The sequence below is a fragment of the Cygnus atratus genome, chromosome 1, assembly GCF_013377495.2.
Source record: "Cygnus atratus isolate AKBS03 ecotype Queensland, Australia chromosome 1, CAtr_DNAZoo_HiC_assembly, whole genome shotgun sequence".
NCBI classification, from domain to species: domain Eukaryota; kingdom Metazoa; phylum Chordata; class Aves; order Anseriformes; family Anatidae; genus Cygnus; species Cygnus atratus.
In genome coordinates this window covers 104,465,988-104,489,000 of record NC_066362.1, presented here as the reverse complement: position 1 = coordinate 104,489,000, position 23,013 = coordinate 104,465,988, and the positions used below count along the sequence as shown (strand labels likewise).

General features: G+C 35.7%; 1 protein-coding gene across 48 annotated transcripts in view; it reads right to left on the bottom strand.

Annotated features, from left to right (window-relative positions):
* LOC118247810 (uncharacterized) overlaps positions 1-23,013 on the bottom strand; it is a 364,491-nt gene that overhangs the window by 209,783 nt on the left and 131,695 nt on the right. For 2 of the 48 annotated variants that reach the window (XR_007707712.1, XR_007707711.1), the window contains exons 6-7: positions 21,471-21,553; positions 18,062-20,688 (exon numbers count right to left, since the gene is read on the bottom strand). The exons of 45 other annotated variants lie outside the window; for them this stretch is intronic. Coding sequence is in view for 1 of the 3 variants with exons in the window: in XM_035546095.2 (XP_035401988.1) it covers positions 20,589-20,688 (100 nt within the window). In the remaining 2 variants the exon portion in view is untranslated. Of the gene's footprint in view, positions 1-18,061; positions 20,689-21,470; positions 21,554-23,013 lie in introns of those variants that run through there. One more of the 48 variants, XM_035546095.2, reaches the window with a different exon arrangement.

Below are 23,013 nucleotides of genomic sequence, written 5' to 3'. Positions count from 1 at the left end.
CAGTCTCACCTGTTTAAGTACAGCTGACAGAGCACAGATGCATGCATTACTCTTGTCTGAGGGATAGCCTGTTTACCAACCTTTTAATGACTTACAGTTGAAATTGCTCTGCACAGGAATCGTGATGGTATTTACCATTAATGGGAAGGAGAAGAGTCTACCAGTTACAGTAGGAGACTAAAAATCTGTGTCTTGGTTCTATTCAAAGTTCTGGAGGAGAAAAAAAAGAGGCAGGTGGGATTTGTGTACATCAGTGATTTCAAGATCCTACTAAGCAGTCATTTCCATTGTTAAACACAACAAAAACAAACCTCGTAGTATGGGAGAAATTATTCAGATCTTTGTGCATACTGCACTAAAATAGCTGGGTTTCTAAATTATTACACCAGAAGGTTTGGAAATGAAACTCTTTATTTGCGTGTTATAAATCCATCTATTTAGCACACAACTGAAACAATGTATGCAACACTATTGTGTTCTCCCTGCAAGTCCATCTGTCTAGAGTTTTGTCCTTTCAAACTCAATGTAAGACACAAAAGACTCATCTTTAGGCTCATTTATTCTGAACCAGTCAAACAGATACTTAAACAAAGAAGCAATAGATGATGAAGTTTAGTTACAATTAGTTATCATTGCAAATATGTGAGGTCCAAAGAGAAAGGACCATCAGGACCTCTTGCCTTCTTTATATTAAGAGTCATAATTTGACATGGTTTTGGTTAGAGGCCTGGAACACAGCAGAGTAAATCCAAAAAGAACACACATTAGAGGAGGACAATGTATTTGATCACTGTTTTCATCAAATCAAATAAAAAAAAAAAGGAAAATAAAATTTATCAATTTTGTTTTGGTATTTTGATGTTCTAAATTTTCATGACTGCCAATACCTGTCAAGTGAAAGTTCCATGAAATAAAATGTCTAGATTAAATTAGGTAAATCCTATTCAATACCTTTCAGTTTTTTATACAAATGCTAATTTCTCACACTGCATAGAGACTACCTGATGGCTTTTCGATAAAATGCCTCCTTATGTATCTAAAACCAGCTTTCAGTCCAGCCCCAGATGCATTTTAGCAGTTATTTTAGACAGCACTTTACTGTCACTGGAGAAGTTTCAAGTTTAATCTAAGGCAACTTCTGCATCCCAGCTGAGAAAGTAGCAGTTATGAAAAGTAATTTTCAGTTAGTCTCACATCATCAAAAGTTGGTTTACATTTACACTGTATGAAATTAAATTACTGTTCTGACATGAAACCCAGGAAACTGGAATTCACTTATGGAGAAGTCCTTGCAAAGCAGAAACCTTTTTTAAATCATGAGTATGGTTTCTCACATGTGCTTAATACATACATTTTTCATTAGTATTTGAGAGCTGTATGCAAGTACTGATGGAGAACTCTTAGCTTAGCCTTGTAAGTAATCAAGTATCATGAATGATCAAACAAAGTTTTTGTTTATTATTCTGTGTACTTCTAAAACGTAGAATCTTGGTATGTAATCAGTGCTACAACACCACAATATTTAAAGAGCAAATATCTGAGGAATGGATTCATCAAACTTCAGTGTAGGCCAAAACTTTCTTCAACACAACACACAAACACACATGCACACACACACACAAAGGAGTAAGAAGAGACAGACAGCAAATGTGATCAGTTTGAATTGACCTGCATTCTACCTGATGCTGAAAATGATGGTACCTCCAGATGCATGTGTTTTCTACATGTGCTTAGCATATTTAATAAATACTGCTTCAAAACTGTGACAAAGCCATGACGGAAAAGAGGTTTGGGCAGCAAGCTGACCCATTTTTATCAGCTAAATGTTGTTTCATAAGCACTAAGTATTCACTGCTTATCTGACTGAGCAGCGCAGAGATCACAGCCAGCAGAGAGGATAAGAAAACAGAAAGAGACAAAATTGTTCTCTGAGTTTCAAGCAGAAGATTATTCATCTTTTTGGAAAGGAGTATTTGAGTCTTCATGGCTTGGATATGAAGAAGCTAAAATTAAATATCAAGTAATACTTGATCTTTCATGATCTGGTGCAAAAGACAAACTGCTATCAAACATCAGTATGGCACTCATGGGTAAAAGGACATAAATTGGGGTGGTGGAGTGGAATGAAAATGATACAGCACAGACAAACAATAATCATGGATACATTCATAATAATACCAAGGAAGTAGGAAAACAAAAGTGTGATGGGTTAGAAGGAATAAAGAGATGAAGAGGAAATGAAAGGAACTGCTTTTTCTCACTCATCAAGATTGTAACCATGGGGCAGGACAAACAGAAACTTACATTCTTCACTACTTTCAGTGCTGTTGTAGGACAGAACTACTAGACATAACAGTGAACATGAAACTACCAGAGTGTCCGAAGGAGGGCTACGAAGATGGTGAAGGGTCTGGAGGGCCAGATGCATGAGGAGTGGCTGAGGCCACTTGGTTTGTTCAGCCCAGCCCAGAACAGGCTGCGGGGAGGCCTCATGGCGGCCTGCAGCTCCCTCAAGAGGGGAACAAAGGGGCAGGCGCTGAGCTCTGCTCTGGGGACAGTGACAGGACCAGAGGTAGTGGCATGGCGCTGGGACAGGGGAGGGTCAGACTGGGTGTTAGGGAAAGGTTCTTCACCAAGAGGGTGGTCGGGCACTGGGACAGGCTCCCCAGGGCAGTGGTCACAGCACCAAGCCTGCTGGAGTTCAAAAAGTGTTTGAACTGTGTTCTCAGACACATGGGCTGGTTTTTGGGTGGTCCTGTGTGGAGCCAGGAGCTAGACCTGATGATCCGTGTGGGTCCCTTCCAATTCAAGATACATATAAAAAAAAGAATAACGATGAACATCCCACAGGTTACTCAACCGTAGAAAGAAAACAATATGGAAAATGGAAGAAAAGCTTTCCTAGTATAAAGCACCTGCCAACTAACAGCAATGGCTGTGTCACAGAAGATTCACAGATTTTGTTTTGTTCTCTTTGTAATAATACTTAGAGGGTTTGTCAGCACATACGTGCTATTAGTATTCTTATAAGCAAAGTGACCTCAAATATAGCAGAAATATGTATTTGAGTGAAAAATCTGTAGATGCATTGCACTAGCAGAAATGTTGTGCACTTTCGCATGTATAACGCTATCATAAATTACACATCATGTGCTTAATTATGACTCGAGCGCTAACAAAAAGGGACAAAATTTCAAACCGCTGATTTTTATTTTGAATCTAAGTTGAGCTGAAATATGCTCCTTTAAATCAATCAGGTTTACGTCAGAGATCCTAAATGTAGTTGTAACATGGAATTGTGGGACATAAGAGAACCTAGCACTTTGTAGAAATCACTCTACCTGTTAGAGAAATGCATCTGATACTCTGCTAGAGATTTCAATGACAATGAGGCTATGAAATTTTCAACCAGCTGGAGATCAGCTTCCATACATATTTCTTCATGATAAAGTGACATGCACTAGTTTTAGATTGAGAGTTATTCAGAAACACTGAAAATCAAAGAAATAATGAACAAACTAATACATAGGTTTTTAGTGTTGTTTTTTTTTTTCTTTTCAATATTTTTTTTCTAACTATTCTTTAATTTTGGAGGAAAACATCATGGGAGTATATATTTCAAAATTCATTATCTCAATACTGAAAAGAACCAGCACATCCTAAATCTTATACTGTAATTTGGCATGTAAAAGAAAAGTACCCCAAATAGATTCTGAATATTATATGAAAGGGATGGACATAAAAAAAAGTAGCATACAGTTTGATGTTTGAGTGAAAAAAAAAAAAAAAAAAAAAAAAAAAACAGAACACAGCAAAAAATTAAAGATGTTGCTTAGCCTTGCCTTAATTAGTAAGTCATGCTTTTTAACCAAGGTAATAAGAAAGCTATTTTTTCAAAGAAAGAGTTGAGCAACAAGGCTATTTATGCAGTTGTCTCAGCACTCAATATAGGACTAAAGAGCCTGCAATTTTCAAGGTGATTTGCAATTTCCATTAATTTGTTGAAGGTTTTGTAGCTCAATAATGAGACACTTTCATCAGTTATTAGTGAATCAGAGCTGTTTGCAGCTTTAATTCAAACACAGTAAATACAAATGCAAATGCGCACATGATTTTCTATTATCATTTCCAGAGGGTGAAAGAAGGCAAATGATCTTCTGGAGGATGGGGATGTTTACCATTATTTGTCTAAAATTGGTTAACTGTTCCATACTGGTGGAAGTGAACCGAGAGTAGCTGATTAACGCCAATATATGGGTTGTGATGGATGGCAGAGTCATTTGGTGCTGAGGCGTTGGCAATATCTTCCTGAAAACTGAAAATCGCACATTTTTATCTACCTTAAAGACAAATTTGTGGGTCCATCACAAAGATATGATTTTATTTATTCAACAGCTTCTTTATTTGACGAAAAATTGTTGAAATTTGGGGTCCATGTTAATTTTGGCCCTTAAAATTTGGCATCTTAAAATCTTTGCCCAAATCTGCAGTCTACATCTATATTGCAGAATTCTGGTAGAACGGGTAAAAAATAAGACATTAAAAAAGAATATTTTCATACATATTTAGGTGTCTGACAATACAAGTGGACACAGAATAGTTCACAAGGTGGCCAGAGAAAACAGGTTCCTAACGCCTATTGAAGCTGGTGCAAAAATCAATGCCAACAAAATGTTATGTCACTGAAATCCCATTCTCTTAAAGCATCTTTCAAAGTATCCTTGAGCAGCTATCTCTACAAATTTGGTCCAGAGAGCAATAAGCTGAGTTTGTTTGTCAGTTAACAAGTATAGGATAGTTCCTCCTTCCACCCAAACTGTTAATTAAAATCAAAATTAACATTTAAATTAAAGATAGATAACACAGAGGTTTTACTCAATAGCCACTTGATGGCAGCGTCATGTATAAAAAGTTTAGACTGTGAAGTTAAAACTTAAAAAAGCCCTCAGTAATGGTAACAAGCCAACCTAAGTGACACTTTGATTACTACAGAATATTACTCTTAATAGAAGACTTTTTAATGATATTTTGAAGGTCAGTAACTATCAATAAATAAACCCATAAAAATAATGAATTTTAAACTTCAAAAATGTTGCCATAAAGGTTATCCCTTCAAAATAAATATATGAAACATTTTTAGTCTCTATTATGAATTTAGTATGTATTTTAACACATAACACTCCAATGATAACTCATGGTTAATTTCTCTGGGAAGAAACAAGCAAAAAAATCCATAAAGACTTCCTACGTAAGAATTCATGGGCACTGATTTAATAAAAATACATGACAGTGTTACCAACGCACTAACATTTCTGTAATATATAAATATGAGAGTGGTTTATACTTCCTGCCAGCAAAATGATTCACATTCTTTAGTCATCAAACACTGCCAAATAAACTTACAAGAAGAGGTAAAGTAGTTCGTGAAAGGGTAGAAGTCAATTAAAAAAGCTGCCTTTCTGTTCCTCTCCTGACTTACTTGTCTGCTTGCACTTCACCACGGAAGAATCCAGCCTAACTGATTCAGCTGAAAAATGAGAAGGGCTAGATCATTGTGCTGTAAGTGAAAAAACAGTTAGGATCTGCCTTTGCCTCCCAGGATGTCAAACCCAACTTTGGACAACTTTACACTGGTGTGATACACAGATCATCCCCAACATGCTATGCCTGCTCGATGTATAAAGAGCATTGGTGAGTGACCTACTTCAGTAATGCAGCTGAAAAAATAGAGCAGCTAGCTCTGTGAGGATTCTACCCTTGACTGTTCAGATGATATTTGTTATTGGTAACAAACATACATCTAGAGAAGAAAAGATGACTCTGTTACTCCAGTCTTCCAATAGCTAGGCAACCAACTCCTTAACACTAAAATCTGTCATTCCCTTGATTTGTGAATGGAACTTCCACTGCTACCAATGGTTCTTCAACATACTCAGTGAAACGGGAAGAAATTCTTCAAATGGTAAAACAAACAAAAAAAATAAATGTTCATAAATGTCTTTCTGAGTTACAGAAATATCAGCTAACATCCTGGGCTTGTACAGAATTAATGCCCACACAGTTTTCTTTTTCAAAATTTAGAGGAAAAAAAAAAAAAAAAGACAACTTCATTTCAAGCACTAGAGCATTAATATTAGTTTTCTGCACAAAGCAAACTTTTCCAATCAAATTCTTAAACATCTACAAATACAGCTTGTAATGGAAGCTGAAACAGAGTCCATTAAATAAAGCATCACAAACAGAAGCAATGTTATATTTCTAAAACTCATGTCATGATTTTGAGTCACAAAATTCATATGCAGCAGTCTCTATAGTTCAACTGTATTTGAGTTTTAAAATTAAATAATTGGCGTAGGAATTTCCATGAAACAAAACAAAACAAAACAAAAAACAAACCAAAAAAAAAAAAAGAGAAGGGGAGGGGAGGGGAGGGGAGGGGAGGGGAGGGGAGGGGAGGGGAGGGGAGGGAGGGGAGGGGAGGGGAGGGGAGGGGAGGGGAGTATTTCTTGCTTTTACTCCAACAAAACTACCGTGCATGAAAAATGAAATCAACATTCCCCCCTCCCCCCCCCCCAATAAAATAGAAAAAAAAAAAGTTGTTTGCTGGTTTTATCAAACAGAATTTTACAATACAAAAATAGCGATACTGAACAGTCCTGGGACCACTCTTCATATGTTGAAAAGATACTTTATAGATTTTATGTAAAACCTATGTATTAAAGTGTGAATTTCTAAATAGTTATCGGCTCACTAAAATTTATATATAAGCCATAAACAATAACTGTTCTATACCTAACAATAAACAATTTACTATAATTGGGACTGAAGGTTGAATAGGGAGGAAGGAAGAGAACAGAATGAAAAGAAATAACTTTAAATTCAATTTCAAAATGTTGTATTACTGTGTTTTTCACTACACTCAGTACTAGATTATGTTAGTTTTCATTTTGATACTTTAAAAAAAGACAGAGGTCCAGGGTAGACTTCAGGAATAAGAATCATAAGAATCACATATAATGAAAATACTAGCATGACAACAAATATTACTTTTCCTCATATAAAAAATGTGCTTAGGCTGCAATCATAGTAATTTAGTCATCTTTATATGATATACTGTTTTCTTCTGTGACAGTCAAGGAACCAGCTCCTTCTCAAACCTGAAAAACAGTTGGTAGAGATGGAGGATTTCTTGCTTTTTAAGGAGCATCTACCTTGGTATTCATTGACATATAACGTTGAAAAGGCAGTTCTATGCCAAACTTTGTTAGTTCATTGCTTGTAAAATATACAAGTTTCATTACCAGAAATAATGGATTATCAACCAGGTCTTATAAACAGGATTTAAGAAATTATTACTCACCAGAAGATGAAGTCTTTTAACATGAAGTCTTTTAACAGGACACATTGAAGCTTTCCTGGAAAGTCTAGCATCGAAGAACCTAGAGAACCGCTGCTACAGACCATAGTCAAGTAGGCTTAATTGCTGTTTATAATCACTAGGTCATGGAATAGAATCAAGACCAACAAAAGGAAGTAATTTCAAATTTTAATGTTGAAATCAAGAAAGGGAGAAGTTTTATCAGTTTGGTTTTTCATTTTCCATGTGCAATTTAATTTTATTCCCAGCAAATCACAATTCACAAAGTTATAAAGCCAACCATTTTAGAATTAATAGGTTAAAATGTTCTCAAACATTGCAGTAAATAATGGTTTAACATTTGAAATCAGATTATGCATTTTGGTGGAGGTTGCTCAGTTGGTGAGTTTAATGTATTTCAAATAAGAGATTGTAAGTTATTGCTTCATAGGGCTAGTATTCTTGTTAATGAAAGGGAGCAATGCAGAGAGTATAATGCACTAGGAGAGAGAACAAGGTGTCCTGCTATATGTAGCAAAAAGGTGGAAAATGTCAGCAAGGTATAATGACTCAAGATGATAATAGACTAGAATGGTGAAGAAGCTAATGAATGAGGAGCCTGAGAACTGATGTGTCAATTTTTACAAAAATCTCTATGCTGACAATAACTAAATCTGTGTTAAATAAAGGTCTAGGAAAATTTTCACTGTTCATCAGAAATATATTTTTTTTAATTTTCTTTGTTGTTGTTGTTGCTTTTCATATAATTTAAATTGACATTAAGATGACCGTAAAAGATTTGTCAGTGGAATAAGGATAAGATGCTTGCAAATATTATTTTAGCTTTGAAGCATTACTGTTGCCCTTCTCTTTGTCTGCTAGGCAGTTAACATTTCATACTTAACCAAACTGTTTTGATTTCCACATGCAATCAGTTTCTTTATTTTCTAGATAGAACTGATAAGCAATAACTACAAATGTTAGATGCTCTTTAGATATTTCTTCTTAGTTGTTTCTATTTACTTTTTTCTTTTTTTTATCTGTTCTTTAAAGAACCTTCTCTGATCAATGTGAGTCCCTTGATAATTAGGTGGAATATTTTTGTACAAAAATGCATATGAGTGAACTGCACATGTAATTTCAAAAGAATAAATAAAAATATTCCCTATTGTGCTATTGGTTATCTAATTATTAATATACATATAATGCTGTGAAAATATTCTTATCTTTACTAGAACAGATTGGGCAAAAAGAGAAAATATGAAAAAACAAAATTCATTGCTTTGTTTTGATTTCATATCAACTACATCTTTAACAGGTACATGGAAGAGTATTTTTTTTTCTTTTCAAAATTTATTTAATTTTCAGATTTCCCCTCTTTCTAACTTGAGGTCAAAGAAACACAACTATCAAATTACATCAAATAAATTAATCATAATATATGCTTAGCAGACAAATAAGCTTGGTAGGATTTTTTTCTGTTGTTGTCCTTTTGCACTGTATTTCACCATTTATATCTTCACAAGCACTACGAAGAAAATCATGTATTGTGGTTGGTATCAGTGATGCTTGGTTTAAAATTTGAAAACATTCTCTTAGTTTCTTTATGCTATGTGATAAAACGCATATAGAGAGTAAATTTGTTACGCACAAGTAAAATATTTTTGTGGCCGTCTTTTAATATAGATGTGAAACTTATCCCATGTGTCTTTATTGTTCCATCATTTCTTGTACTAAAGATCACAAATTAAAAGAACTTGTAAACTAAGTGGTCCTCTTTAAGGAGGAAAAGAAAAGTACTTCCCAAAGTACATTCCCAAAAGTGATACCAGATTTTTTTTTTCTTTTATGAGTGTATATAAACCCTTCTTTCAGCAATAAAGTTGTACTATACTCCATGTGCTAGCTGATATCATTGCTTAAGTTATTTTGAAACAGAGTGGAGACATACTACTTCTTCAATGGGAACAAGGCACAGGAGAACTGCAGGAGCTACAGCAGTACAGCATACAAGAAGTTTTTTCTAGAATTGGGACTTCCGTTGCTGTTTTGAAATACTCAGAGTTCAGGACTTATTAACAGGCTTCCAAAACTTTTATTTTAAACTCTGATTTTGCAAGATACTTTATTACATGCTTTAAGGTATGTGAGTAGTCCAATTAAGAACTGGTTAGAAGCTATCTGAGAAATATTTAAAGAACATAAGAAAACAGCCTGCTAAACTTGGAAATTAAAGCTGCTACTATATTTTGCTCAGTACATTTTTCATAGCTTGCAATATTTGCAATTCTTTTACTAAGCATCATTACCCCAAGTTTTTTTAAAAATGCCAGATATTTTTAGAGAAATAGAAAAACAGAACTTTGAAGCAATTTTTAGCATAGAACCACAAATTGCAATGAGTTAAATCTAAAGCTGTCTATAATAAGCAGGAATCAAATGTGTCTTTAGGTACCAGCTCCATTTGTTGGACTTACTTTTCCCTTTAAATTCTAAATCATGTACCAATGATCAGTGATGTTTAAACTAAATTAAAAAGCAATATGCATCCAACTATTTTTCAACATATGAAATTATTTAAAAAAAAAAAAGACACTTGGAAAAAAAAACTTCCATTACAAGACTAATTATCATAATGACTTAATGTCAGTTTCCTAAAGTGTGGGAGGAGTTTGTTTGGTTTTTATTTAGCTAGTTTGATGTTGTCTAATCCACAAGATGTTGTCTAATCTAAAACAAGATCCAATGTTACATAATAATCTGTGTCCTAAATTATAATGCTTTTGATATTATATATTAAAAACAAACACAATTATAACCAGTTTCGTACCAAGAAAATGTGCATGTTTTCATTTTATAAAGAAACAGACTGTTTAGGCATTAGGAAAATAATTTTTAGCACATAGTTTTCACATTAATTTATAAAGTTGGTAATTTACAAAGAAATAGCAAACCAGTTGAATGGTGGTAGCAGATGTAGTCACTAAGATGATGTTAACTCAGAAATGACATCAACATTTCTGCTTCTGAAACTGATGATACTAATCAAAAAGTAGAAATCACAAAGCCACCTGGGATGGATGGGAAAGTTTAGGCATGACATCCACAAAGTATGTGTTTTAGCAGTGACAAATTAGAGCTTTCAAGCAGCTGCAATGTTTTCAAGTGGGGGAAGCTGATAAAAATCACATGAGGTGAAAAGATCTCCTTCACAACATACAGTTGTGCTAGGGATAAAGAGAGACAGAAACAAGATTTTGCTCTTAAAGTGGGAGAACCTATCAGAGAAAAAAAAATGCTGTCAACCAATATGAGAAGAAAACAAAACAAAACAAAAACCTTTCTTGTTACAGAGAAGTGCTGGGTTGGTTGAAAAATTCTTCTTTCCAGAGTGGTAATGTGAGGTCTGAAAGGTCCTGAATAATTTTCCTGTGTTTAACAGGAAACATGTAGTTCATCAGTCATTTAACCCCAAGAGCATTTATTGCAGGTGAATCTCAAAACACAATTGAGATTTGCTTCTGATACATAACTACACATTCAGTAATTTGAAGGTAAAATTATTGGGCAAAGTTTTAAGACTAGCACTCAATGTGAATGAATACCAAGATTAGAACCGATACAAAGAAATCATACCTCGGGGTATGAAGACCTCGAGGACCAAAACTTATACCCCAGTGATTTCCATTTTATCATATCAATTTTCATGTTGGAGAAAGGAGAGGGAAGGTGTGCTTCTCAATGGAAAGTACAGCCTATAAAAAGAAAGCATTTAGGACATACCATTTTCCAGAATTGTTTTTTCAAGAGACTGACTCCCCAGCTGAGGACCAAACCAAATACATGCATATGCAATGAATATATATAAAAACTTTCCACAAACAGTACTTCATGATACTCTACTACACTGTCACAGAGCAGATGTCTTCATATACTTAAAAATAATCCATGACTGGTGGCTAATCAGGAAGCATCCTAGAAGGGATTATCTAAGGAAGCAAATATCTTGTAATTGAGGTTGAAGGATGTTGGAAATGAATGAAAAAAAAATGTATTACGGGTAACAAAGAGTAGCTCCCCAAAATACATGGCAAAGTACTAATACAAAGCATGAATCTAAACCAAATGAGTCCCTCCAGGACTACACCTAGTAGTGTCCTCCAGTTGCTTCTGGGCATTCATTCAGTGGGACTAGAACAGAGCCAGTATGAAGCAACCTCCCTGCTCCCCCAGATCCCTACAGTTGGGAAGTGGGATCCTCAGTACCAACTGTTTCACTCTGCAGATCGGCTCCTATTGCTCCTCACTACATGCTAACGTAGACATAGCGGAAACTATATTTATTTGGAGACTGAAACAGGGCTACATATGGAGAATTTCACCTTTGACAAGTACTAACTTCATTTACATTAACACCTGTCTAGACTGTTTTCCTAAGTATAAACATAAAAATCTCCTTAGTGTATTTGGGCCCTTCTTACTTAATTAACCATATGTGACGTAAAGTGATACAACCCAGTTAAAGGTATGTCATTGTTGATAGGATCAATTACAGTCAGACATAAGTATTCATTGCTTACACCATCTGTGCTGTACTCCTAAGTGCAGAACCTTGTCAATGAAAGTATACACAGATTAACTCTACTCACTTTCATTAAAAAACACCAATCTGTTTTGTCAGCTCTAGGCAGTTTCTGTGAAAAAGTTGCAATCATATAATGCACATTCACCTTTTCCTTCCAGTATACTGTGGCTAGTACTATAACATTTGAAAGGTTTAGAATAATATTTGAGAATACTGTGTGATTTCATTCTTAACTAGTGTCAACTGTAAACAGTCTACCAAAACCCACTTGTATACCAGACTGAAATCTTTGCAGTCGCTGTAGGAAACTAGGTCTTGCCCTTTCTTCTACGTGCTCATCAACATTTTCTAATGGTTCTGTTTCTCACTGTTGTTCATCCAAACTTCAATATTATACAATCTGATTGTATGACATTGAGGTGAAGAAAAAACCAACAGTAATTCAAGCCTTGGAAACCTTCAGTTGCCACGTAGGTATGCCTACAGACAAATACATACACGTATGTAAATATTGGAAATACTATGACCAATTTCACACTTAATATTAGTTGCAATGAGAAATTACAGTTAGACTAAACTAAAACTCATTTTCTAAAGTTAATTAACAATTTCATGGGTGAATTTTTTGTATAAAGAAGCTATAAAAGGATGTGTACAGATCAGTATGGCTTGAAATGGGTCTTACTTGCATTCCTACCATTATTAAGAGATAATTATTTTTTAGTTTAAAATGTAAACAGTCCTAAAAGCAGGTTAAATTATGATTTGCATTTTTTTCCTCAGAACTGGGGAAACAAACTGATGGGATAAAATATGCTTCTAATCAGGTTCCCTCCAAAGATGACATCTTCAAGGAAGATTAGAATCCACTGCTCTACTGTTAAATGACTACAGTTAAAACTGTAATCAAGCCAGGTCACTTGAGAAAGCGGGCTGTTCATCTTAGCATATTTCCTTTTTATAGATTAGAATGAAGGCCACACTTAAGGATTCTCATGAGTAAAAATCAAGAAGGGATAAATAAGATGCACTTTTACTGCTGTTTGAATACTGTTTTTTTATAACTCTGTATTTAATTTGGAAGAGATTTAGAGGCACACCCATACGGGAAGAGCCAGGTCAGTTTAAAACCAGAGAAGAAAAAATCTTTTGGCTAATGAGATTTTTTTTTCTGTGTTTATTTTAAGTTAAGACTTGGTCTCCAATTTTTTAACATATCAGAGATACTAAATAGTGCTGTTGAGGATACTGACCAAATATTTTAAAAAATATCTAGAAGTCAAATTATGGAGGAGAGCTTAAAAATGTTACATATAAAATGGGAAAAGTTAAAACATTGGAATTAATATTTATTAGTAGTAAGCTTATTGCTTTAGTGTTCAAAAGAACTGAAAGCAAATCATGCTTCAGTTTTGGAAAAAACATAAGAGTATGGAAAATTTGCTTGATATCTAGAGTAGGCTGTTTAGAATATTTTTTATGATTTTATACAACACAAATGCAAATAAAATGCTGTTTAGAGCACATTTTAAAAGAAAAGGAAAAAAAATGGAGAAAATGAAATTTTGCCACAACAGAAAAAGGTTCTCCTTCAACCCACCCAATACACATAAGAAATATTTTACGGAAGCTCTATTTGGAAAAGAAGAATACTTGTATTCTTCAAAATACAAAATCAGACATTTAGGGCAATCAGCAGAAAATTATTTGAAATCATTTACAAACTTTTATCAAATTTGAATGCACTTTTCAATACTATTTTATATATAATACTGAAAAAAAAAAACACAAACCAACAATAAATAAAAATAAAAACTTGCAAATCTCCACACAGAAAATCCTGAAATGTTCTTTTCTTTTCGGTCCCTTTATTCATAATTTCAAAATCTTACCTACTTTTCACTTGTAACAAATATATATATATATATTCTACCAGTTCTATTGGAGCACACTAAATATGATTTCCACATTAATTTCTGGCAGATTCACCTTTGTAGAGGAAGTGTTTGAATCTCACCTGGAGGACAAGGGTAAAGTAAACTAAGCAGGGAAGTTTGCTGTAATACCACTGAATAACAGTTAAAAGATTACGTGAAGCTGTCAGAGTTGGCAGGTTCAAAATCCCAGTATAGAACCAAACAGCTTGCCTGATTTGTGAAGCCAAAGAAGTTATGTAACAAGAAATTTGTTTGTGCTGGAAAAACAGTCTCTGTACCCTTTTATGCCGTCAATGAGTATGTTTCAAAATGCAAGCAGTGGTATATTTGTCTTGAAAAAGACAAGTTTTCTCACATTAGATAAACTAAATGCACACATTTGAAAGCAAAAGACTATCTTCTGCACAGTGCAGACACACAAACATTATATAATGTTATTTTTTTTTTTACAGATACTCTACAGTGAGGTATGCACACTTACCACAGTCTGTGCTATGCAGTTTCAGAAATGTGCAATTTAATTAAAAGTACACATTTTATTTAATTGCACCTGTTCTTGGCTCCGCTCTAAAGTGTCTGGATGAAAGCTTGCAGTTCAGATATCTGGTTGAAGAATTGCATACCAGAGATGATTATGAAGACTTTGGGCTGGAGGATGAAGATAAAAGTGTTAGATAAAGGCCCCAGAATTCAATTGTATCTGCTGCCCAGCAGGTCTCATCACACTGTTTCAATCCTTCCCTGTCTCCTTATTAAAGACAGACTAAGTGGAAGGTAGTGTAGCATCAGTACAACTGTAATAATTTGGCTCAGTTAGTCTAGCAAAAACAAAAACAAAAAAACACTTTATGAACAAAGAAAACTAGAATTCTGCAGTTCCTTTTCAGATGGTTACATCTCTTCCTGGCTAATGCAACCAAATAGCTATTAGGTGTGTTATGTGATCCTTCCTTACAATTCATAAATACTACAGAAGGCATTTTAATAACTATTACATACAAAAAGTTAGTGTTTCTAATGTAACAAATTTTGCAATTATCACTATTATCCATAATGATCACAATTCAGGAGAAATTGCCCTAGGAAACTTAATATATTTAGGCATCATTATTATAAAGGGGCCAATGCTGAATTTAAAGTGGATTTGGGTGTTCACCTAACAGTTTGAACATTGTGTTTTTCACAGACAATACAGGTATGGCAAAGTTGCTCTCTATTCCCCAAAACAATAAAAGAGCTGCCTGCATTATACAACCTCTTAACTGAAAAGTCAGGCAGTTTCATTTGTTTCATCATGAATAACATTACACTGTCCTCTAAAAAATAATTAATGAGCTGGACAGTCAGGAATATGAAAGGATCAGGGTCTATTTTTAGAAAACATCTGATTTTCTCCACTTGATATAGTTTTTCTGTATTCATGTGTGAACATATTATTGAATTATTTTTTTAAGAAAAAAATCTACTGAATATGTTAGTGAAATCAAGCTAGAAAACAACTGCCAAATCAAATGGCTACTATTATTGCATGGCAATTGCAACACTTTGAAACTCACTTTATAGGAAGAACATATAATCAACAGCACAAAAATTCAAAAAGTCCCATTGGTAAGGGTACCAGCCTTGAAATGGGAAGTGTAGATGGAATTCCTCATTCCAGCCCAGATCACTGTACTTACCATGAGCTGACCCACAAATCCACAAAAAAAAAAAAAAAAAAAAGATAGATAGATAGATACAAACTCCTTTCTGATAGAAGTTGGGTACTTTTGAAGATCTTGGGCTTGCTTTCTGTCTGCCTTTTCTGTATATTGATAAAATGGGACTAGTAATCCTGTCCTACAGAGGAGTGTAAATAGAAAAAAATACACAAACAGCTCAAGTAGTGCAGAGTAGGAGACACCTTTCTATATAGTGGGATCAACACTTCCCGGTCCTCACCAAAAGTCTAGAAGATGGAGCACACAGCAAAATGCCATACTGTTCTGAGAAGTATTTAATAACAGTTGTATCAAGGGTTGCCAGTCCATCTCTCATCTCCCTCATATGATGGGAGGGATCCCTCAATTTCTGCCTAGTCTATCATTTTCTCAAAATGGTCTTGGCAGTCAGCAGTTCTCTGTGCATTCTCTAGCAGTATCATATCATTAATAAGGAAGGGAGGGAAGGGGAAGGGGAAGGGGAAGGGGAAGGGGAAGGGGAAGGGGAAGGGGAAGGGGAAGGGGAAGGGGAAGGGGAAGGGGAAGGGGAAGGGGAAGGGGAAGGGGAAGGGGAAGGGGAAGGGGAAGGGGAAGGGGAAGGGGAAGGGGAAGGGGAAGGGGAAGGGGAAGGGGAAGGGGAAGGGGAAGGGGAAGGGGAAGGGGAAGGGGAAGGGGAAGGGGAAGGGGAAGGGGGACTCTTCTTTTGCTTCTGGACCTAGCTCTAAGTTTGTTCCCAATCTCAAGCACTTTATACATTTCAATTTCTAGCGCTGGTTATCCACACTGATGTCATTCACATCTAAACAGGAGTTTCCTCATGATTGCCACTATTTCAGTTTCACATTTACACAATTCTTGAGTAAAGTATTTTCTATTTTAGTACTGCCTCTTAGTAACTATGCCTTTTAAACACTGTATCCATCAAACCTTAATACACTTAGCTTCAGGTGATGATGATCTAGTACTCAACAAAGTGTTCAAAGATGATACATGTTTCCAAAGCCCTTCTGGACAACATTTGTTATCTGCACATACGAAAAAAGCTGAGGAGACAGGGAATGAACCAAAATTAAAAGCGGAATAATTCAATATTCAGCTGTGTGAAACGTGGCAATCCAGAACACATTTATCTGCCCCCCAGCCTGCTGGCCTGTGTGTATGTCCTTAATGCCCACACAGAACAGCCAAGGGTCTTTTCCTCTTTAATGCAGGTGACTGCAATTGACTCACTCCTCCAACAACCCATGCCAAAGCTAGATTGCAGGATGCAACTGACCCAGCTAAATTGTATATGATGACACAGCACAATGACAAAACAAGTTAAAAACATCTTAGGTACAACTGACATCTTATATTGACTCTTCACAGTTTGCATTGTCTCCTCAACATGGTCTTTACGCTACTTCCCTTAGAGACCGGGCCTCCATAATTACTGAGTTCAGAGCATCCCGGCTGGCACTGCCCACCTCTGTAAACAGAGTCCCATAAACCAAACAGAGGCTATAAAAACAGTTTATTTCCCTATCTATGACAATTGTTTTCTGCACAGTCACATGAGGAGACATACGTAAATTAACTCCCACTATTTCTATGGTACTCTACTGAAAATATTTTTAAATTAAGGAACGCAAAAATGTCATTGAAGCAGCTGAGACTGTTATTTGCTTTGCTACAGTGGAATATCATACTTGGTTAGATGTGGAGAATGGATTGGATAGTCAAGCAATAACAAGGACTGGAGTAATCTTCTCATTCTTGCCAAGACCGGATATTTTGCCATCATTGGGGGGGGGGGGGGGGGGGGGGGCAGGGTTAAAAGAAGAAAGAAAAAATACAAATACCACAAAGTAAGTCCAATTCTTTATATATAGGTTATATGCATTTAACACAGATGAACAAGAAATTCAAAGAGAAATTCAAAAGAAATTCAACAAGAATTCAAAGTTTGGTGCTGGTGTATCAGCCTCAGCTTCAAAGTTTTCAAATATACTTAAATGAAACCAAATGCAGTTAAATGAATGCTAACTGATTTCTTATAAAACATTGAATTCTTGTGCTTTTTGTGGTTATGCACTTCCAATAACTGAAGCCAACAGAGCTCAGATCTGGAAAATGAATTTTTCTGAAAACAGACAAGCAACTCTTGTCTAACATTTACACTAACATCGTCTGGGGAAAACACAAGCACACACACACAAACCAAACCAACCAACCAACAAAACAACAACAACAAAAACAAACCAACCAGCAATCTTTTGTACTTCATTTGAAAGGTTTGAATAAATGTCAATACCAGGCAATCTTACCATTCTCAACAGGACTGGCTATCCTCATGAAAACACGAAATGACTTGTAAATAAGATTGCTACTTACCTGCCCTGTCCTTTCTTCAAACCACCACTGAGTACTGACCCACATCTCACTGTCTGTAACACTCCCCAACAGCTCTGAGTGAAGATGATTGCAAAGTGAAATGGAAAAATACCACAAGGTTTAAAACCAAACTATCTTATGCCTTTTCTCATTAGCAGTTATTCAGAATTTCTTTTGTAACAGCCTCTACTGTTTAAGGAGACAGTTTTACTCAAATGGTCTTATCTAGGCTTTCTAACATTAAGGAGGGGATTTTTTTATTATTATTTTTATTTTTTTTTACCCAGCTTAAATACTTCTTGGCTTATACAACAAGTATTGATGAATCTATTTTTATTAGATGTCTCTCAAACTCCACCTGGCTTCCAAGCAGATCAAACAAAAATGAACTAGATGTCACTCAAATCACTGAAAAAGCAAACATACACAACACTTCATCTCTGTAGCATATACATGGAGACAGCCAATTTACAACTCACGTACTCATACCATCCCACATTCTTTTTAATCTTTTAGTTTCCTTTTATCCAAATTAAACGCTCATACTGCCTTTCCGTTATCTCTCTATGAACATCTGGTCACCACCTCAAGCTGGGCATGGCTAAACCAAAAGTTTCGGACTTTGTTTCGCAGAAGTCCCCACCAAAGATTTTTTTTTTTTTCCAATTTTTCTAAAACATTTAACATCTGGCCTTCACTGACAGGACTGCAGACTTTCCCTTTATGCCTTCCATAGACAGGATACTCTCTCTTCATGCATCAGCTATATGCATGACCTTTCCCACCTAACTCCTCAACCAAATGCATCTCCCATGTTCCAGAATACCACCTTTCAATTATATCAAGGCATTCTTCTCTAGCTGTCACAAACTTTATCCTGACATGCTCAAATCCAGCCAAGTCCTTTGCTTCAGATGTATTATTCCTAGCCCAGAGTTTGTCCATGTTGTCCTTTCTTATAGCTCCCTGGTCATCACCTAAGACAAGGTCACACTGATACTCATCTCTAGAGACTGCATGTTCTTAGTACACTTTGGAATTAGCATTACTGTTTTTCAGTCTGCTTTCACTTTACATAACTACAAATAACACGAGAACAATGGCACCCATTGTTTGCTCCGCCTGCTTATCACACTAACACAGTCAGCTATACATCCTCTTCCACCTACATTTCATTCTTACTTGAGTTGCTTTTAATTCCATATGCCTTTAGGTTTGTAAATGCGTGTGTTTTCCATAAAATGGTTCTTCAGCAAAACCAGGGAAATAATCAAAATCTCTTGTTCTTTCTGTACTATGACCTTTTGGTGAACAAGATGAAGGAGAGAAAGGTTAACAAATTACACATTTTGGTACATGAGTTACATAGCCAGTTAGCAGTTGTCACCCTACTGGGGCTATAAAATACCTTGATTTTTTTTTTCGCATGTCCAACTCTTGTTAATGGTTGCTCATTTTTCCTAATGACCAGTCTCAGTTTTGGTTTTGCAAAATTTGAATGCCATGTCAATAATAATTACACTGATCATTCTTGAATAAAACAAAATCTCTGATATATGCCACTGGATGAGGCATAACACAATAAAAATGATGATGCATTTATTTGTAGAGATTTAATAGTGTTACTGATGTTATGACATACATTTGCATAATCATGTTGACTTTGAAAACATCACTTTAAAAATAAATTAATAATGCCTTTCACTGTTACTCTACTGGTATCCGTTGTGACACAACTATGCTGAGCAGAATTGTCACCAAATTTTAAAGATGATTCAGAAAACCAAATATAAAACCTTTGACTAAGGAACATAAACATTTCCTGGAAGACTTGAAAGTGAAAAAATAAAAATAAAAATCTTGTTTTTTCCCAAATTTTCATCTGACATCATATTCAACCATCATTTCTGTAAAAAGATACCCAAAAATGAAGCATGCTTCGAGAAGCTGATCAAAACCACTGACTCCAAAGGTTCTTAGAAAAATGTTCTTTGAATCTGAACATTTTAAAAATTGTATCCAAGGAGTGCCAATAGAGTACCTATCAGAAGAAAAATAAACATTTAATATCTTAATAAAATCTGTCTATAAATTTCCAGATATGTGCGTTTGTAAAATATCTTCTGCTCAACTTTGTAACCTCAACATAAGTTCAGAATATGGGGTTTTATTTCATATGCGCAGGCATTAATATATATTTAATATACACATATCTTCTACTATGAAAACACATTAGGAATAAGAACCAATCCTTGGTAGCTAGTCTTATTTTATGTTCTCATTGCAGAGCAGTCTTTATATGACAATATAAAATCTGAACAGGCCTCACTCAGAAAGGAAAGTTGTCAATGTCTAAGCAGCCTTTCAGCACATCTTTTTGTCTCATTCCGATCACCTAAAACTTATTTTCACATTATTAATTTCTAAAAGAGTTGGGTTTTTGGCAAGTACTATACTATCCATGTGCTCCACAAACCTTCATCGCTTATACAACACATACATACGTGAGACCCTAGAGTGGAAAAGTACCAGTAGCATTACTTCTGTTTTACAGGCACAAAACTGTCAAGGTCAGCTTCTTTTGGGTATGCAAAATATGCTTCCTGTGGACTGATGTTTTTCAGAGCACCTGTTTTTTATGTCATTTTTGTACGTTCAAAACACATCTCCCCTGTTGTCTTCTGCTGGAGTTTTGAGGTGCTGCACTGGAAATCTCCGGTGCCTCCCCTAAGTGCTCTGGAAACAAGGAACAAATGATCAACATCTGTCTGAGCAGGGGTACATACGCAGAGTACATGCATCACCTTAGTGATGTGGCAGGCACAGCAAGAAGACCTAGTTCTCCAGGACACCAGTCACCAATTCTAAGCACAGATCAATTTCCTCCCATGGGACAAGCACAGGTCAGATCCAAACAAGGAAGATGTGCTGCCATGCTATGGAGATCTTGGATGCAAAGCAGTAGCTGGCACTGAGGAGGCCAGACCCTCTCCCTTGCCAGCCCACTCCTGAGCAGACACGTGTGCAGCTGTGAACCCAACACAGCAAACACACTCCAAACAAGGTGTCTACCTCCCTTTGATTTTTTTGAAACTCCATTCCAGAGAACTACAATATTTGCTCCAACACGGGGCAGAAGATTTCAAAACTCCTTAAATAATAACACAAAACATAAGGAAAACAAAATTTGCCTATTTTAAATGTTCTTCAAGGCAATTTTCATTCTGAACACAACTAAAAAGTTAAGCATTCTGAAGGGAAGTAAGATCACAAAAAAAAAAATGACCCTGCAATATAGCCTATGTAAAAGATGTTACAAGCAATGCTATATCTCTCTTCAGCAATTTTAAAGCAGTACAGAAATGAAATACTGATATGAAGTATGAAGAATGAAGCATTATAGTTTAATTTTACTAGACTTTCATTTTTTTATCCTAAAGACAATCTTTTAACCTTAATAGTTATTAAAAACACAGGCATTTCACTATTATGCTGCATTACTACAGCCATTCAGTTACCTCCTCACTGCAGCAGCATCCGTTCTCTGTTTTCCAAGATAACAGGAGTCTGTATTCCCCAGAAACTGGGGGTTATTGGGAAGCTGGAGAGGGAAAGGAGGGAAGGGGAATGGTGGAGAGGTAATGCATATAGTTTTAGAGAGAATGGGAAGAACATTGCGAAGGCAGGCATGTAGCTCTACACAGCTGGCTGTGATTCAGCAAAGCTCTAGTTCAGCATCCCCCACAGTACAGTGCTGCTCTGAATATTTGGATCCTGGAGGGACAGGCATCATGCAATTCAAACAGACTGCCAGCACAGGTTCCGTGTTGTGCTCAAGCTATCGAGTAATCTTGCGCTGTTTGGGTATTGTGGAGAGAAGGCACTGCAGTGAAGTCAAATCTGTTAGAGTTTACCAGCTCTAGTCCAGTGCTGCCTCTTGGTGTTTGCATGGTAGCTACACCTGACTAATATCTTTTGGAAATGGAAGTGACAGTGACAGTAAATAGACTCATTGTGGATTTGGGACAGTTTACATTGAGTCCAAACTAATAATACCTGCCGGACTTTCCTCTGCATAACTTTTCTCTGTTCTTCTAAATGAAGACTATATATAGTAACATCCAAGTTAACTCTGCGTGGAGCCTGATAGGTTCATACAGGGTTTACTAGTTAGAGTTCCATGCAGCAGAAAACCAGCTGATCTCTCTGTGGACTTAGGCTGGTTTTGTAATTGATACAACCACATTAATACAAGCAGTGAGATTTGAGATACAAAAACATGTCTGCATCTGTGGCATGGTTAAGCCAAAAACTGAATGCCAACATAATAATGAATGTTAACTGAAGTTCAACCATCTAACTTGAGTAGTCACCACAAAAGATACTTATTTTGTAACCAATCAATTTATGCTATACACAATTTAAGCACTATACAGCTCATAATAAGCTCAGTCTTGGCTACAGACTATAGCCATATAGTTATAGACTATAGTCTTGGCTAAAGACTATATTAAAAGATATGATGGGCCAGCTTTCTTGTGGATCAGTCGTGCATACCTCTCTAAGTGGAAGGATAACACATGAAGAAAAGGAATTTCAACATGGTGGTATGTTATTGAAACCAATGTTCCCCAAAATGCAGTTTAACCACATCCTTAGCAAATATAATGTTAAGTTACTAAGCGTTGCTTGAATTCAACTAACCAACACTTCTGAATAACTTGAGTTTTGAGTTCTCTTAGTAAATAGGAATAAGAACAGCGTGAAGTTCACAGAAGTTTGTTTTACTTGAGAATATTTGTTCAAGAACAGCCCAAATTGCTTAGTGTCCTAGACTAAATCACTTCTCTACCCCAGAGAGAGGGTGTTCCCTCTAAACCAGAGATGACGGCACAACAATTGCAGAATGTATTGTTTGCATTTTACTGATCTTCAGCTTGCTAATACATAGGATTTTCAGAAACAGAACTAGTAGTCTGAAAGTTATAAAATATTTAAATTATTTGGCTTTAAAAAGTAAATAAAGCACCCTTAAAGGTATTTAGTATTCTATTAGTTGTG